A 16,847-nucleotide genomic window follows, 5' to 3' on the forward strand; every position below is an offset into this window, starting at 1 on the left:
TTGACTACAAAACACTTTTGAAAATCTGAAATTGACCGGGGTAACAAGTAGGTATACTACCCTTGGAAGAAATGAATACATTTTACAGATTATGTTGTTTGCCGATAGAAGGAGTGATGATTGCTTTGAAGTGTTACTTGAATTGTTACTACCTGTTTCCTACTTCGTGACAAGCCATTATTCGTTTAATTCTCACAGACTATAGCACCATTGGAGCCTTCGATGTCTTGCTGCAGCTGGCCACTAGCAATTCTCTCGATATTTCGTGGGAATTGATGGTGGATGCCGACTGGAACATGGTGCAATACCAGTGAGTGTCAAATTTATGTCATCAACAGAAAGAAAGAAATTATTTGGAATTGTGTAAACCGGTCGAAGAACTAACATGCTATATAATGTTCAAAATGTGAATCGTTGTTCGTAAATGTTGTCTTTTCAATATATGCATATGAAGCTATGCATGAATTTAGCATCTCGATTGGCTTTTGTACTGCCACGAATTGAAAATGATATGTTTCAAATTTCCGATCCATTTTCAGGTTAGCAGGTGATTCCGAATGGCAGAACAGCACTCGTCTACCGAGTGAGGCAACTACTGCTAGTATTCTGGGGCTGATACCGGGCAGTGCCTACTCCCTACGTGTGCTTACCAAACGAATACTTAGTGGTATCGACTCCTCTCGTAATCGTCGTCAGGCCGAAGATGGAGACATCGGAATAAGTGCGTCTGTCTCGTACGCGACTTGCCTCGAGGGCAGTATGGGACTTAACTGCGAACAAGGTATGTGTTTGTTTAGATGGTCGTCATTTATGAGTTTGTGCTGCCTTTCACTTTATTTACTTCAAAATGACCTCTGTTTGCGGTTACAAAAATTCGAAATTCAGAAACTTCTTCTTTAAAATCGACTTTTCTTTTTTTTACTTTGACAGATGTGGTACAGGCAACCGTCCAACCAGAAGGTAAAGATCGCTTTGATACACTAATATTTCGTTGAATTAAAAAGATGCTCTCGACGAACAATACATTAATTGTTTCGATTTTGCACAGCCACGAACAAGATTACAGATATCCAATGAATGAAAAAGTATATTATGGACGTTGTGTGTTTCTTTCGACGTTATCGTTCAAATCGTTGTTATTTTTAGTAGATATATAGAGCTTTTTATCTTGGTAACAGTGATTGTGATTGTGTAATAGTCAAGTTTGAGCTGAAAAGTTCTACACCATTTACTTTCCTTAGCTCCCGTCCAAACGCTTCTGATTATACTGGTTGGAATTCTCGGAATCTGTGTCGTTGTGCTATTTGTCATGATGGCCATGGTTCATCGAAGATGGAACAGGTAGGCCTACTGGAGATATTATATTAATTGGCGAATGTAGGCGAAAACCAGCATTGTGGCATGGATATACGGAGACGATGATGTATCGCTTAGGATTATTATCTAGCTAAGAAAAACATATACAAGTTTTGTCATTGTCAACAACGAAATGAATGTCAGATCAATCACGATGCATTCTTTTGGAATTCAAAATAAGATAGGACCTCGAATTTTACACTTCATATTGTGATTGTATTGCTTTAATACGAAATAGGTAATATAATATGTTTTTGTTCGTATAAGAGATTTAAACCCGTGATTTCCATCAAAAGCCTAACAAGTCTAGTCAAGTGACAATTTCTTTTTGTATTGTTTAATTATTTTCAGTCCAAGAACTTGTGTAAACTTCATTGGGGATTTGGGAGAGATCAATAACTTTGAGGTGTTTGTTTCCAATTTTTAGACGACCATCTCTTCGTCTGAAGAGTTTCCCGACCGATACACCACCTAGTAACCTGCAGGTGAGACGGAGAGTGGATGATAACATCTCTCTCGCCACCGAGGCGCCCTTCCAAAAAAGCGATCCACTTGGAGCTGTCAATCGAGGCTTGGAGGCCTACTACGGTGATGCGGCTATGCCATCCACATCCGCTGGTCGGTTACCCGTGGTTCATGAGCACCAGTCGGGAGGCGATATGCGCTCAGTCTATAGCAACAATGAAATTAATTACTGATTGCTCATATTCAAGCCTACGCCGATAGCTATGTTTCCGAAAATTAAATGGAAAATGGAAAACAACTGAACAGAAGGAATTTGGGGATATGCTTCTCTTTAAATAAAACGAATAATTCCTGGAGCTGTACTTAAAGTTATGCTCGGAGTTCCAACCTCCATTGAACTGATCACATTAGGATGCCGACTTTTGTCATAACAAAATTATGGATAAAACACCCTTTTTCCAAGGGTGGGTAACACTAAATCAATGTTGACATGATTGAATTTAATTTTTGTTTGGCGGTAGCACATAACTTGGATTTTTTTCCTCATATGCCTACAGGCCTATATTCTAAATGACATGCTAACTAAAACGTTGATATTTGATATGTATCTACTTAAATTCGTTGAGTTAATTGCTGTAGACTAGTGGTATTATGTAACCAAAAAAAATACCCCGAATCATAATTGAAACGTTTGTGTCTTAGGAGTAGGCGTTTACGTTTTGTTGAATGCGTAACGTATGGTAAATCCAGTATGTACGTTTTTCTAAAATAGTCAGTAGTTTCAATCAGATATTAAATATATTTTTAGTCTTCTTGTAAAACTTAGTTGAATTTGTTGCTAAAGAATTTTATAAAGAGTTTTCAGTCCGAACAGACAATCGTGATTACTTCATGAATTTCATTTGATGACAGCCAATCATAATATAGAATTTATTCTCTTCAGCTTGAGAAACCAATAAAAAAACTGAAGCAACTCTTTTATCGCAATGCCCGTTCGTTGTGACTGATGACAAATTATCTAGCGGCGCTAAGCTCAACGTAACAGTTCAGAAACTTCAAAGAAGAAGCTCACACTATTCACCTCACAACAGAGCCTAGGGTTTGCCGTTATACTCTCAGGAATGGATTCAGTACCCCCCCCCCTCTTCAAATTGTGTTTGTCTGATCTCTTCAAATTTGGTTTCCGAAGAGAACTATTGCTGCTTCTTGCATTATAGACCAATGCGAGCAGGCTGTCACTTTAGTTATCATGAAGGCCCAATTTAATTACGATTACTCTATCACATTTCCTTTACTGCTGATACAACCAATTATATACAGACTTTATCCTCTTCAGCTTAAGAAACAATAAAAATGAAGCAACTCTTAATTCGCAATGCTTGATGTATGTTTGTCTGACGGGCTTAGAAAGATAATAAAATGTCCATCTTAACCAAGGGCGGATCCAGAACACAATTTTGGGGGGGGCCAAAAAAAATGTTGGTCCCCCCAAAAAGTGGGTCTAAAAAAATACGGCGTGGGGTTCAGGGCCCGCTAGGGCCCCGAAAAAATTTTGGATTCTAGATGCTCTGTGGTGCGATCTGAGGCAATTTCTGACCACTTTAACCAATTTTTTTGAGGAAAAGATGGTGGTGTACTCATTGCCTGCCTTTATTGCGATGTCACATTAAAAAAAAAAAAAAATTGGTTTCGTTTTGGGGGGGCCATGGCCCCCTTTGGCCCCCCCCCCCCTGGATCCGCCCTTGATCTTAACAGTATTTTCAGAAACTTCAAAGAAGCAGCCGATGTCCTTATCCTAACATAGCCGAGGGTTGGCCATCATACGTTCGGAGATGAACTCTTGAAAGTCAATTAAACCGATTGGATTCAGATAAGTTGTTCACCTTGAAATGCACTCGGTACAACAATGGAAAAATTTGTCAGCCACAAAATCCAATTACAGTCTACCTTTTTATTAAATCATATTTCATATCTATTGTAATCACTCAATGTTGATTGGAAATTAGCCATGCGGCTTAATTCCCTACGATTCCATCTCGTCTTCTCTAAAATCAAATTAATTGAAAAGAAAGCAAATTCAATTTTGCATTTTTCAAATGCATATCAGAACTCGTTACAAAGTTCGAATCTTAATAAGGTTTTGCAAAGATCTATTGACGTCAAACCGTTCAAGTAGATTACGTTGTACTTTGTTTGCTTTTTTTCTATATTGTCGATATTGTCGATATTGTTGATTGGAAATTAGCCATGCGGCTTAATTCCCTACGATTCCATCTCGTCTTCTCTAAAATCAAATTAACTGAAAAGAAAGCAAATTCAATTTTGCATTTTTCAAATGCATATCAGAACTCGTTACAAAGTTCGAATCTTAATAAGGATTTGCAAAGATCTATTGACGTCAAACTGTTCAAGTAGATTACGTTGTACTTCGTTTGCTTTTTTTTCTATATTGTCGATATTGCCACTCACTCACTAGTATTTAGCAGCGGATACATTTTTGTTTGCAAAAAACGTTGTTGATCATTCTGGATCATTGAATAGAGCCATTTATATGGGACCTATATTAAATCGCTTAAGTTGCATTTAGCAGGCAGCGCCATTGAAACAAGAATGAATGCACATTCTTTTGTTACATCGTTTTGACCCAATTTGGGGTGAGCAGTTTCTTTGTGAAATACATGCTTCTGCTGAACGTTTAAGCCTGCCGCACACGAGAAATACGTGCTGAACAAAAAGTAGAGGCCGTTTGCTCAGCACTTTCTGCCTTGCAAGACCGTGAGGCAATAATCTATCCACTTCGGTTTATTTCGCTTCGCGAGACATAAAACTGACTGTGTGCGGTCAACTCAGGATATTTGCCTCACCGTCTCGAAGACCGTGAGGCAGGAAGCTCAGCAATAATTCACCGCACACGCGGATATTTTGTGAGTTACGTGCTGAGCAACGGCCTCGAATGACTTTTTGCTCAACACGTAGCTCTCGTGTGCGGCGGGCATTAGAAAAGCTTTAATTTTATCTTCGCTGGGATCGACGAATGATGGTGCAGCTTCTTTTTTGTTTCTAGTCATGTTTTTGCTTTTTCTTGCTTCGATTTTCGTTCTTTAAATTTCTTACTAATAACGACCTTCGCAAACAGATCGTAACAGCTGTAACAGATGTGAAATAAGGTAACTATTCGTTATTATCTGTTGTAGATGTCATAATAAAAACACATTATGTCACGTGATTTCTCAGGTGTCTGCATGTGATTATTACATAAGTATACTGAACCTCGATTTGACATGACTGTGTCTGACGGAAAGCAATAAAATAAATACCTCAGTGCAAAAATTGTTGCTTTCATTAATGTAAATCGCGTAAAATTAATTTAAAAGCAATCATAAAGTACCTATAATACCGTGGGTCGTATGAATAAAAAATCGTATTATTTTGTCAAGACCCTATTGTTCACAACCATTCATTTATGTGCACACAATTGTGCACCCAATCCAACAGTACTACCGGCTGTATATTAATGCTGAACAGTAAAAGAAAAGTTGTATTCATACGGATTTAAGCATTTGCTTTTCCTTAATGTTTTTACTCCAAAGTAGATGTTTTTACGTTTTGCTTAAAGTCCCCAGCATTTTCTAGTTTGTATTCCTACGACCCATTGTTTCTTCTTAGAACAGGAAAATCCACGCAAGATTTTTACTGAATGGAAGCTGATTGAAAATTCAGCATTAAAAGAGCCAATTTAACATTTACATTCACAAATGGGCACTTTACTTTCTGGGTCTGGAGCCATTTTGTCGATTAACACATCTTTTTATGAACAAAATTCCTAGTTAAAATACACTGTAAAAATGGTGCTTAGGATTTAAACATATTTCTAAACACTAATTCTGTACCCACTTTTTCCACACGTTTAGCATCATGACATGTTTAGATGTCCTTTTTCTGTGACACGCATTATCCGTTTGACATGTGCAATGAATAATATGTTTAGCATTTAAACACCTTCCTAAGCGCATTTAGATATACAATTCTAAGCACATGTCCAAAACGTAAACACGTTTAGTTTCACAACATTAAAAAGTGGTAAACGTTTAGAATTGAAACACATTCCTAAACGTATTAAACTCTAAACACGTTTCTGATGTGTTTAAATGCTAAACACTGTTTTTACAGTGTATATTTCTTTAAATGACAGCATTTTAAAAGTGTTTTCAGCCGATCATATTGTTACACTGAGTAAGGTTTACCTACTAAAACATATTGTAGGCAAGCCAAGCGTCTTAACAACTACATCTTAAGGTGCATTCTTTCCATTCTTAAATGGTTCATGCTAATAAGTGTCACATTATTTACATAAAGCAAGAGAGCGTGATTGTCTGAAAACTACGACATCAACATATGAATTATTTTATATAATTATAACTATTTTTTTTTCTTCTATATAGTTTACCTGCTAAAATCGAAACGCTTGTTTTTCTTCTTAAAATATTCTTCTTTTTTTAAACTCCTGTTACTTTCTTAAGTTCTTAATTTAGTTCCAGTTAGCGTAATTAAACACGTCTTAAAACACACTAGTATTTAATTTCACTCTTATCTTGTGCAAGGTAATCACTTCTAATATGTTAAGGTAATCAATTGTAAAGTGCAAATAAGAGATTACTGAAAATTCTTGTAAATACGTTAATGACTACAACACAACATCCTCATCCCATTTTGATATTCGAGTCTTACAACGGAAACGAATTGCGAGAATTTAGCTTGAACAGCTTCAGGTCAGCTATTTAAAACGACGGTTTAAGTTTTCTTTAAGTTATATCGCCAACGGGAGTTTGCGATTGTAAAGTTTAGTACGAAAAACCCTTTTAAACCAACGCCAAATATAAATTTAACATTTCCAGTCCATTACAGTCTTTATGAGTTTCAAAGTCTAAAGTTGGTTTTCATCAAGTCTAACGTTAGAAATACTTCGAGCAATATCAGTCTTTCTGGTAGTTGTGGATGTGGATACCTTTTCCTTTTTCTTCTTCATGCGGCACGTAAACGCCTGCAGAAATGCTTGTCTGTACTTGGGACTGCTGACATTGTATATGATAGGATTGAGTGCTGAGTTCAGTAAGGCCAGGAATATAGCGATAGGCCATAGAGTAGTAACTGCTCCTGGCTGCAGTACAGATACGCCGCTTGCTGACTGGATCAGTCCCATCAAATTAAAGATGACTACACGTGGAGACTGTAACAAGAAATACACAACGCTGGTGACGATCAGCATTCGTGCAATCTGATTGCGAACCTGCTTCGCGTTCAAGTGGTGCGTCTGTGCAGAGGATGTTGGGATAAGACGTCGACCTAAGCGACGAACGATCTTGTAGTACATGAAAGTATTGGTCGCTAGTCCAAGAAACCAGAAGCCAAAATACAAAGCTTGCGTTAGGAATTTCACCCAGGGTTCCCCGGCCACGCAGAAGTTGACCGTGCTTGGGAGTGTGGCGTACTGCTCGTCGTCTGGCCACAGTACACAAGCCACACGATGTGTTGATAAGCGAGATGAGATGCTAGCTGCAATGAGGATCGACACAATCCAAAATATCACAACTATGGACACGGTCCGTTTGGGACTCCTTGCCATTAGGTTCTTGAGAGGGTGACAAATGGCGTAGAACCTCTCCAAAGCCACAAGGGTGATCATGGAATTGGAGGCAAAATAAGGAATATCAAGAGACAAAGTGATCACCAAGCATACCAGCCATGACTCAGCGAACCAGCTGTATGCGATAGGCGTGGATAAGAATGTTTTTGTGTTATAAGCTGAGAATATGATGAGGTACATGAGGTCTGCCACGGCCAAGTTAGCTAAGTAGAAATTGGTTGTTGTCTGCATACGGCGAACTCTGTACAACGTGAACAGAAAGGCGACGTTACCAGGCACCCCAATGATAAGAACAATTGGTACCCCAACGGAGGAAAGTAAGATTTCACTTTGTTTGAAAGACATCATCTTTGCAGTTTCCTCATTGGTAAAGTCGATGGTGAAATCACCGCAAATTTCCGAATCGTTCGCGTTTTCCATTTTACTTAGTGATTTGAGCCGTCGATAACGAAGAGTACGTGGGCCGTTTAATGAAAGCCAGACGCGGTGTGTTTGCCCATTAGAAATTGATGTCATTTATAAAGCAACTGCTATTTGCACTAGGCCAACGCAAACCTATACCGTGTTTGATTGGTCAAATCCATGAGAAAGCACTGCGCATCTCGACAGGTTCAGCGTGTCATGTGCTGTGGATGCGAGCGAACAAAGGAATATACCTACCGGTATATCAAGGTAGGCCATCTTAAAAATCAAAGTGAGGCATATAATGCTAACAAACATGGCGCATAAATAGTGTGTGCGGTGAACAAGTGACTGTCACTAAGTTTCAGCATTAACACTTATAGCTCAAATTCCCAATAATTTATTAATATAGAGCCCACAAGCAGTGGCCGAACCGAAAATTCCGTGTTAGCTTAATGCTCGTAGCACCGCCGTACCGTCAGATCAGAGAAACGTCACGACTTTCTATTCTCACTGAGCTGAAATTACACCTGTTTTGTAGAAATTACTTAGGCCTACAATATTAAAGACTATCCACAAACTGTCATTCGTAAGGATCTGTCATTTCCAAGAAATAAAGAGCGAGTGAAAACATTCTCAAGTTTCATGAAGAACTTTCGGTCGTGCACTGTGCCTGTCCCAATGGTACGTGACGTACGAGACATCGACACTTATCCCGAAGAGCTCGAGCCATTTTGCACGTAAACGAGTCGGGGTACAGTGCGCCAGCGTTGAAAATCGAAACAGAATGTTTTCACTTTCCCTCATCGGGCTCAAAATTTTCTCTTATTCCTGGAAAATGACAGGCCCTGTGTGAATCACAATTCGCGGATAATAAGCACCTACTAAACAGGTGCAATTTCAGTTCAGAAAACGTCGCAGATGGAAAAGTGAAAATAGAAAGTTTTGACGGAGTGGCGGCGGTGCTACGCGAAATAAACTATCACGGAAACGTAATTAATCCACTGGTTCTGGACTTTTTATTAGATCCTTCTTCAATATACAATGAGACGAAAACTACAGAATATGTTTGACATTCATATCCATTTATAGAAATGTCGATCTGCTGTAACTTTGTGTGAGTCACTCGTTCACCGCACATTTACGCCGTTCTGTTTGTTGACCTTATATGCCTCGCTTCGATTCTTAAGATGCCGTACCCTGAAAAAGGTATATTACTAAACACTGTGGGCGGATTCGAAACCCCGTTGTCGAGTGACTCGCGAGTAGTGTTCTCGGGTTACCGATTACGAACACCCAAGTGCGTGTGTGGAGTGAAGCTGAACGAAAATTCAAAATGGCAGCCAACATATTAAAACGCCGAGTAAAAAGAAGGGAAAGGTGATTATCTTTCGAAAATAATGTAAATCCCTTCAATGCAATAATTTAAATAATTTAAGTAATTAACGTTCTCCATCTACTCCCCAATACGTGGGGAGTGGAAATTCGTCCGCAGAAACCATTCCCACGTTGGTTCTTGTCATTTGAAACCCTGTTCTCGTGTTCATTCAACACGAGAAAAGATTTCCTCTATACAAGTACTTGAAATACATGACGATAGCACATAGACGTTTCTCTTCCGCTGGTAATTTTTTTGGATACATTTTGTTTTTAAATCCCATGGGCATGTCATACTAATACGTGTATGTCCTTGTGAGCTTCCCTATTGTTATATCAGAAATTGCATTTCTAAGCTGTTTCGCTTGATCGATCCACAGCAATCATCATTCTCATTTCCTTATCCGTCATGAGGATAACGACCACGATAATATTGCTGACATGTCTATGACTCAACCGTGCGCGAAGGATCCGCTTAAAGACTGTTGTACACGGGTTGGCTAACCTTGTTGTTGAGGAGCATTGCTGCTAATAGATTAAACTTGTGCTACGAAGAGTCACATAGACGACATACTACACCATGAGTTAGGACAATGTGTCCTTGAAAATATTCCCAGTTCTTTTCGCAAATATAAGATTTAACAAAAGAATACGATTTTACGAACACAATGTCGCGTGTTTTTTTTCGATTCCCGTGGTGCTTAAACGTATCTAAGCAACGAACACCGGCCGTCCTTATTTTATTCTATCACATTATGCATGATTTCCGTATTTGATGGATTGTGTGATTAACGGATTGAGGACAGTGGTTATGCACAATCACCAACCTAATTGATTATGACGGGTTTGTCAATGTCAAAACTCATCTACCCTTTTATCGTTCTTGATAGGTCCTCCTCCAAAGACGTGCCGTTGCTCCAGACTGGTTTTAGATTAATCGCAGAGTAGGATACAGGCAGTTAAATGTGTTTTCATGTTTGTTTCATTCATACTTAAATACGTTTTTTAAACCAAATATTTGGGTAAGTTAATCTATATTTTCCAACTAAATTTAGCGTATAGCTTTGAAGTCGGGGATTGTTTATACTTACCCAACATCTTATGTGCGTCTTTACAACCTTTTTTTAATGTTAACTGTTTCCGAGGCTATATGTTACTTAAATGCTTATGCTAGTGTTGTTGCTATTGCTGAAGATATACTTAATATATTCATGCTCGTAACCAATAAATTGGCACTGATGGTGTTTAGTGCTATTGGCTTGACGGCAGTGCAGATGGAGGGTGCACACACGGCTGCTTCAGGAAGTCTGTTCCATATCCTGATGGTTCTTGATAGAAAAAATAGAGATATAGGCATCGACATTGGAGCTTGGTTGCTTCAGCAAAGTCAGTTCTATGAATTCCTTCTACACGATTTGGTTTTTTTTAACTACAGTGTCTAAACAGTGCTGTTTGAAAGATGTGGGTTAAATAACGTGTCCAAATCGCATTCGACATCTAAACATTTACATCCAACTAAGCTGAAGTTACTTTACGAATAGAGATAGGACTACTCTTGTAAACTGCAAGTGATGTCCGTAGCAACACACGTTGCGTCTATTGCAGGTTTGAATAGCCGGTGCCTTCCTACAAATGCTAGTGGGTATCGTCGGTAAGATTGGTAATAAAGCTGCTAATTAGAAAGATAATGGTGGAATTGGCCACACATGTGTTACCTCGGGATGTACCCCAACACTTCCTGAAGGGTTCGAAGTTCGATGCGCCTGAAGACCAAGTCGCTCATGACAAAGAATGACTGCTGGAAATGTCGTCCATGGATGATTAGTCCTGACCAAATTGCTTGGTGAACTGCTGTTCAAAGTCTGGGACAAAAAAATATACTGCACTGTTCTAAGTTGAACTTCGTGTGCGCAGGCCCGTATTATCCAATCGGTATAGTAGGCACTGTGGGCCTACGAAACATACCACAGTGTGCCAACAGGCCTTTTCAGCTACCAGTTTGGACTGGCATGCTTAGTACAGCTTAGCATCAACAGAAATTTATGCTTGTACCTATTTCGGAGTACGGCCTACGGAACACTGGTGCCTAGGGCCTACGGAACACCTAACCCGGCCCTGCATGTGCTGTGCTGTCACAGTGTTAGCGACTCCTAAAAGTGAGCTTAAATCTTGCACCATAGGTTGGACTATGCACAACTTTTAAGCTGTCAAATCCAGTTGTTAGTTAAAATTGGTTTTCTTTCATTAGATCACTTCGGGGTGCCTCATCTTCTAAGCTCACGGGGTTGTCAATACCGTGCATGCTGAATGAGGCATTCTTATCTTTCATGTCGGCACGATTGTCTTTGCTCGGCACGTTGGATGAGGCAGTAGAGATCGTTTTGATTTCCCGGCGCCTTTGGGTCGCCATGGTGCAGCCAAACGCCTGCAGGAAAGCCTGTCTGTAACGGGAGTTAGCCAACCCATAAATGATAGGATTGACTGCACTGTTCACAAGTCCCATTAGGATTATAAGGGGCCAGAGCTCGGTGACTTGCCGTGGGTCGGTCACCGGATTTCCCTTAGCAGCAGAGATCAGGTTCAGCAAGTTGAAAACGATGGTGTAGGGCGCCTGGCAAAGAAAGAAAACTGCGCTGTTGACGATGAGCATACGAGCGACTGATCGTCGGATAGCCTGATTCACACTTGTCTGACCAAGATTGCGCTGGCTAAGTCGATGGATTATCCTGGAGTAGAGAAAACTATTCGTCAACAAACCTCCCAGCCATATGACGGAGTACAAGCCTTGAGAATAGAGATTAGCCCAGGGCTCGCCAGAAGAGCAAAATGTGACGACTTGGGACAGGGATTTGAACTCCTCAGTGTCCGGCCAGAGGACACATATCACTGTGAGCTTTGAGTAACGCAGAACAACAGAAAAGGCGAAGGCGATGGATACAATCCAGCCAGCGATGATTAGCCCGAGGTGGCGTCGCGGTCCGCTAGCATTCTGCTTGAGCGGATGACAAATGGCGTAGTATCTCTCAAACGCCACTAGCGTCACAATGGTATTGGACGCAAAGTATGGTATGTCTATGAATAAGATAATGGCGCAACATTCGACCCAGGAGCGGGCAAGGGCGGTGCCTGACACCGGTGTGGTGAGGTAACCCCGGACATTCAGAATCGCGACGACAGACAGGTAGATGAAGTCAGATACTGCTAGGTTGGCCAAATGCAGGTTGGTCGTGGTGCGCATGGTAGGCACTCTATACAGAGTAAAGAGAAAGGAAAGGTTGCTGGGTACACCTAATAGAAGAACCAGGGGTATGCCGATTAATGTGACCCAGTTTTCCACCGACGAACGGAGCAAGCTTATCTCCGTGACATTGCGAAAATCTAAATCTACTCTGCCAACACAAACGTCTTCCAGATCGAAACCATCCATCTTTGCTGAAAAGTGTCGAAGCGAACCAAACAGGCAAAAATGACAATCTGGCTGATCTGTGTTGGTCCTCATAGTACCCAATCCTTATATACCTATTTTCCCACCCTATTGTGAATCTCTTTTGAAAGCACTTCGCCCTGTCCTTTTCAAACACCCAATTTGTTTCGCTTTATTTGATTTTGGAAAAAGGTCTATTGTGAATATGCTGCACGACTTCAATGTCATAATGCTGGATAGTGGAGGCATGCAATTCACCGCCGGACGAAATTATTTAAATCGTCGATGTGGAAATTATTGACAGGTAACAAAGTGTGTTTTTACTCCCTCTCCTCCTCCGTTATAATCATCATTCATTCTGTGAAGTTCTTCGTGTTTTTGTGACCCACTTTTGGCAAGTATAATCAATAACCAGGTACAATCAATGCCGTTACCAACTGACGCATGCGTCAGTTGGTAAAGGAAACATTCTCGGACTTAAATCCCCTTTTAATAAATCCTTCAAGAGCCACAAAACAGAAAAAAAAAGTGAAATTTATTTCATCGATCAGTCATAGGACTTGTTTAAACACAATTTAAGTACGGTATAAAGAGAATTTACTCCTGGGGGAAAATATGTAAAATTCCCCAACATGCTGCATTTTGACCACTGACCTAAACGTAGTATGCCATAATGCTGCTGCGGTCTTCGCCTGAAAGCAATACTTTATAAAGTCATTTTATATCACCTGATATATTCATTCATCCACGTGATATGTTTCACGCACGCATAATTATATTAAGGTAAATGAGAGAAAACAACTCTGCAGAAGAAAAATTTGCTGGCGGGAATATCGGAGTCGCAATCTAGACCAATAAAAAATCGAGTTTTTCTTTGTATGCCAAAATGGGAGTTAAGAAGGGGGAAGCGCCAAAAGGACGATGAGCCGATGCCATCGCTAGGGAAGGTTTTGTTATATTTATTGGTTTGTTGTGCAAAATATCGCCCCCGTAAAAATATGGGGAAAATATTATGATCTTGATCTTTAGAGGATTAATCGTTTATTTGTTAGTTCCTAAATAATGTTTCTTTATTGTAATCGTAAGTTGTACCATTTTACATCAAGCTTATCAAAGGTTTGACAGACGGGATCATGTCTACATTGTGTCGTATCATCAGAATACTCATCTCATGAGAAATCAATCCGTATAGAAGTCCTCATTCTTTTCCGACAAAAAAAAACATAAAATGGACGCAATTTTTCTCAAAACAATTTGTGTACTTGCTTTACTGCTGCCTATGGTGAAAAAATCTTTCAAAATCATAAATATTTCAAACCTTGATGTAGTGATCAGCAAGATTTGCTTTTCTTTAGCAATCGGTTTCAATAGCAACTGCAACATGTATGGAGAAATCAATTGTTTACTGTTGTGCAATGTTGAAATGCATATGTCTGAACTCTGAACACGAAATAATTTTTGGTTGCACAAAGAAAAATACGGCAAAGATCATTTCTGTATTCTTTATTTATGATAATCACTACGAAATTTACAAGCAAAAGATGATTTGCCAAAGTTCCAGGGTGTAAAACTACATGTAGTGGGGCGCTGTGGTCCAATGGTTACGGGGTTCGACTTGGGTTCGAAATCCTGACCGTGGGAACATGGTGCTTGTGCTCCTGTTGTGTAATACACGTTGAAGAACACAGTAACACTTATCGCTAAGAGGAGGGGTTTTCCCCGGTGTTTCTGGCAGTGGCAGCAATATGCGCCGCAGCACCTAGCAAAAAAGGTGCTACATAGTGGGTTTCATATGTTCATATACTTAATTTACCTGTCTGTGGTTGCATTCTCACCCAGCACTTTTGTATCGTTTGGAAAAGGCGCTACATAAATACGATTATTATCATTATTGTTATTATTAAAACTACCTGTTCACCATAAAATAGAACCGCCGAAAAGGGTAATTTATCATACTGGAAGCTTAGTTTAAATGGCTCCTTTTGTTTTTGGGTTTTTTTTCTATATACCTGGTTCTATAAAAGGTGCATAAACATTGTTTTGTATACTTACTCTTACTTACCATTTTTTTAAATACTGATTATGCAAATATGCTGGAAATACATATTTGTACACATTATTTTTATCTATATCTTTATTTACATCATTGTGTCTGAAGCGTACAGATGAATGCAGTGTTTTCTCATTGCCCTTACAAACTTGCAAAAGCATGATACCCAATGGCAATCACCCGAGTTACACCTACAATTTTCTTATAGAACATTTTCTTCTAGAACATGCTTGTGTGCATATTTCTAACATACATACTCTTAAGCACAACTTTTAATACAACTGATAACTATATACGACACAAACATTCATCATAACATGTGTTCCTACAGTAATCAATCCATTGGTAGATCAAGGGTGCAAACGGGGGTCATGCCCCCCCCCCCCCTCCTTTAATCGGAGGAGCGAAGACATCTTGATCTCTTTAATTTTATGGAAATATATTAAAATGGTGAGTGCCCCCGCAAGCCATCAGCTTCACACTTGGATAGCACACGATATTATATACCATCCCCTTTGAAAAAATACTCGATTCCTCTTGCCCCCCCCCCCCCCCACCAAAAACATGTTATTCTGGATCCTCCCTTGAATCAATCAAAGCCAGAATATGGACACAATCATAATAGGTAACTGATCATTAAAATTTCAAAATTGCACGTAATTAGAATGCTTAGGCCTATCTGGGTTACTGTATTTATTTACAAAAATGTGTCTTCTGTATATTTATTATCGAACAATTTTAATGATTTTTATCACATAATTTACACAACCGATTTCTAGCTTCTTATTATTGGCGTGGATTTTACCTTAGTCTACGTATACACACATCTTTATGAGCAAAGTCACGGGCTTAACAACACACAATCTAATCTGCCGCAATAACTCTACGGACCGCACACAATTACAGGCGTCTCACAATCCGATGTTAAATACCAGTGTTCTTCGTGAGCTGGCGCTCTGTTCTTGAAATACAAATAGATCTTAAACAAGTCAACAAACACGACGTTAAACATTAAGTTACGAGCCTTTTCCTGTTGTTGCCTTGAGATTCACATTATATGGCAAGACTCCAGCAGCTTTTAATTTTTTTAACTCACAAAATACTTAAAATTTAAAGAAATTTTAATGTATGAAAGTTTGCAGATCATACCTCAATTAATATAATTACATAAATCAGTTTAATGAATGATATGAGTGTGTCAAAACCATACTGTTTCTCTCATTTTAAGGAACCTTAATGTCAGGGGTTTCTTTCACAAAGTTAACCTCCATCTTTTTACCAGCACGGCCGATGATACAGTAGGAACAATGGTGGAAAAGCCACATGGCTCCATGAAAGCCCATCGAAAGTGTGCACAGATGACATTGTGTAATATTATATTCACAGAAGAATTGCACAAAAGCATCCTGTTATAATTAGTATCAACCATACTGTCTAGGTTTGTTGAAAAATCAATGCCAAGGGCTCTAAAATTATCTAAAGGACCAACCCAATTGACCTTGACATTGGAGCAAATACCTTTTTGTCGGCCCTTATTGCCCCCAATCCACACAATCCACTTTTAACAGGGTAATTGGAAAAATTGTCTAAACGTAGTCTGACGGTATTGGGTAGAGTTACTGTAGTTAAATCTCTTATGTTGTCTAAGCTGACCTTTTTAATTTTAACACTCCCAGATCCTCCTAAAATATTTATCAAGAATCTTGATTATATGCTGTATAAGTTTATTAAGAAAGGCGTTGACAGAGTTACTAGAAATCAAATGGTTCAAAACCATAGCCAAGATGGAGTTAAAATGGTGGATCTTCGTTCTTATATTAGTGCTCTAGACTACAGTGGTTCCAATTTAGACTAGTCCACATAATTCTTGGCATTAATTCCTTCTTAGCTAAAATTGGCAAAAAAGATAATGCTCTGTGTACTTTTTGTAAGTTAGAGAGCGAAACGCTTGTTCATCTATTTTGTAGGCGTGAGATCATCATCTATGTTTTGGACCCTGGTTAATGACTGGTTTGAGAGGACTCTTAATTTAAATATACGCTTAGACGATAAGGCTATACTTTTCGGTATTATGTAAAAAAAAAAAAAAAAAATCGTGGAGTGCTCTTAACCTGATCCTCATTTTGTGT

The 16,847-nt window shown here is 39.2% G+C and overlaps 3 protein-coding genes across 3 annotated transcripts in view; 1 reads left to right on the plus strand and 2 right to left on the minus strand.

Annotated features, from left to right (window-relative positions):
- Positions 1-2,808, plus strand: part of LOC119730672 (IgGFc-binding protein-like) — a 73,844-nt gene extending 71,036 nt beyond the window's left edge. Inside the window, exons 98-102 of the mRNA XM_038203663.1 lie at positions 199-310; positions 540-781; positions 931-960; positions 1,242-1,341; positions 1,784-2,808. Coding sequence (XP_038059591.1) covers positions 199-310; positions 540-781; positions 931-960; positions 1,242-1,341; positions 1,784-2,054 — 755 coding nt within the window. The 3' untranslated portion in view covers positions 2,055-2,808. The remainder of the gene's footprint in view (positions 1-198; positions 311-539; positions 782-930; positions 961-1,241; positions 1,342-1,783) is intronic.
- Positions 2,809-6,711: 3,903 nt separating this feature from the next.
- On the minus strand, positions 6,712-7,944 carry LOC119730976 (orexin receptor type 2-like). Its single transcript, XM_038204056.1, has one exon. It carries the CDS (start codon positions 7,883-7,885, stop codon positions 6,746-6,748), a length of 1,140 nt encoding a protein of 379 aa, XP_038059984.1. The 5' UTR covers positions 7,886-7,944; the 3' UTR covers positions 6,712-6,745.
- A 3,524-nt stretch (positions 7,945-11,468) lies between these two features.
- Positions 11,469-12,671, minus strand: LOC119730673 (mu-type opioid receptor-like). The gene has a single exon (XM_038203665.1). The coding sequence runs from the start codon at positions 12,669-12,671 to the stop codon at positions 11,469-11,471; it is 1,203 nt and encodes a 400-aa protein (XP_038059593.1).
- Positions 12,672-16,847: the final 4,176 nt, after the last annotated feature.

The sequence above is a fragment of the Patiria miniata genome, unplaced genomic scaffold (genome assembly GCF_015706575.1).
Source record: "Patiria miniata isolate m_02_andy unplaced genomic scaffold, ASM1570657v1 HiC_scaffold_22, whole genome shotgun sequence".
In the NCBI taxonomy this organism is placed as follows: domain Eukaryota; kingdom Metazoa; phylum Echinodermata; class Asteroidea; order Valvatida; family Asterinidae; genus Patiria; species Patiria miniata.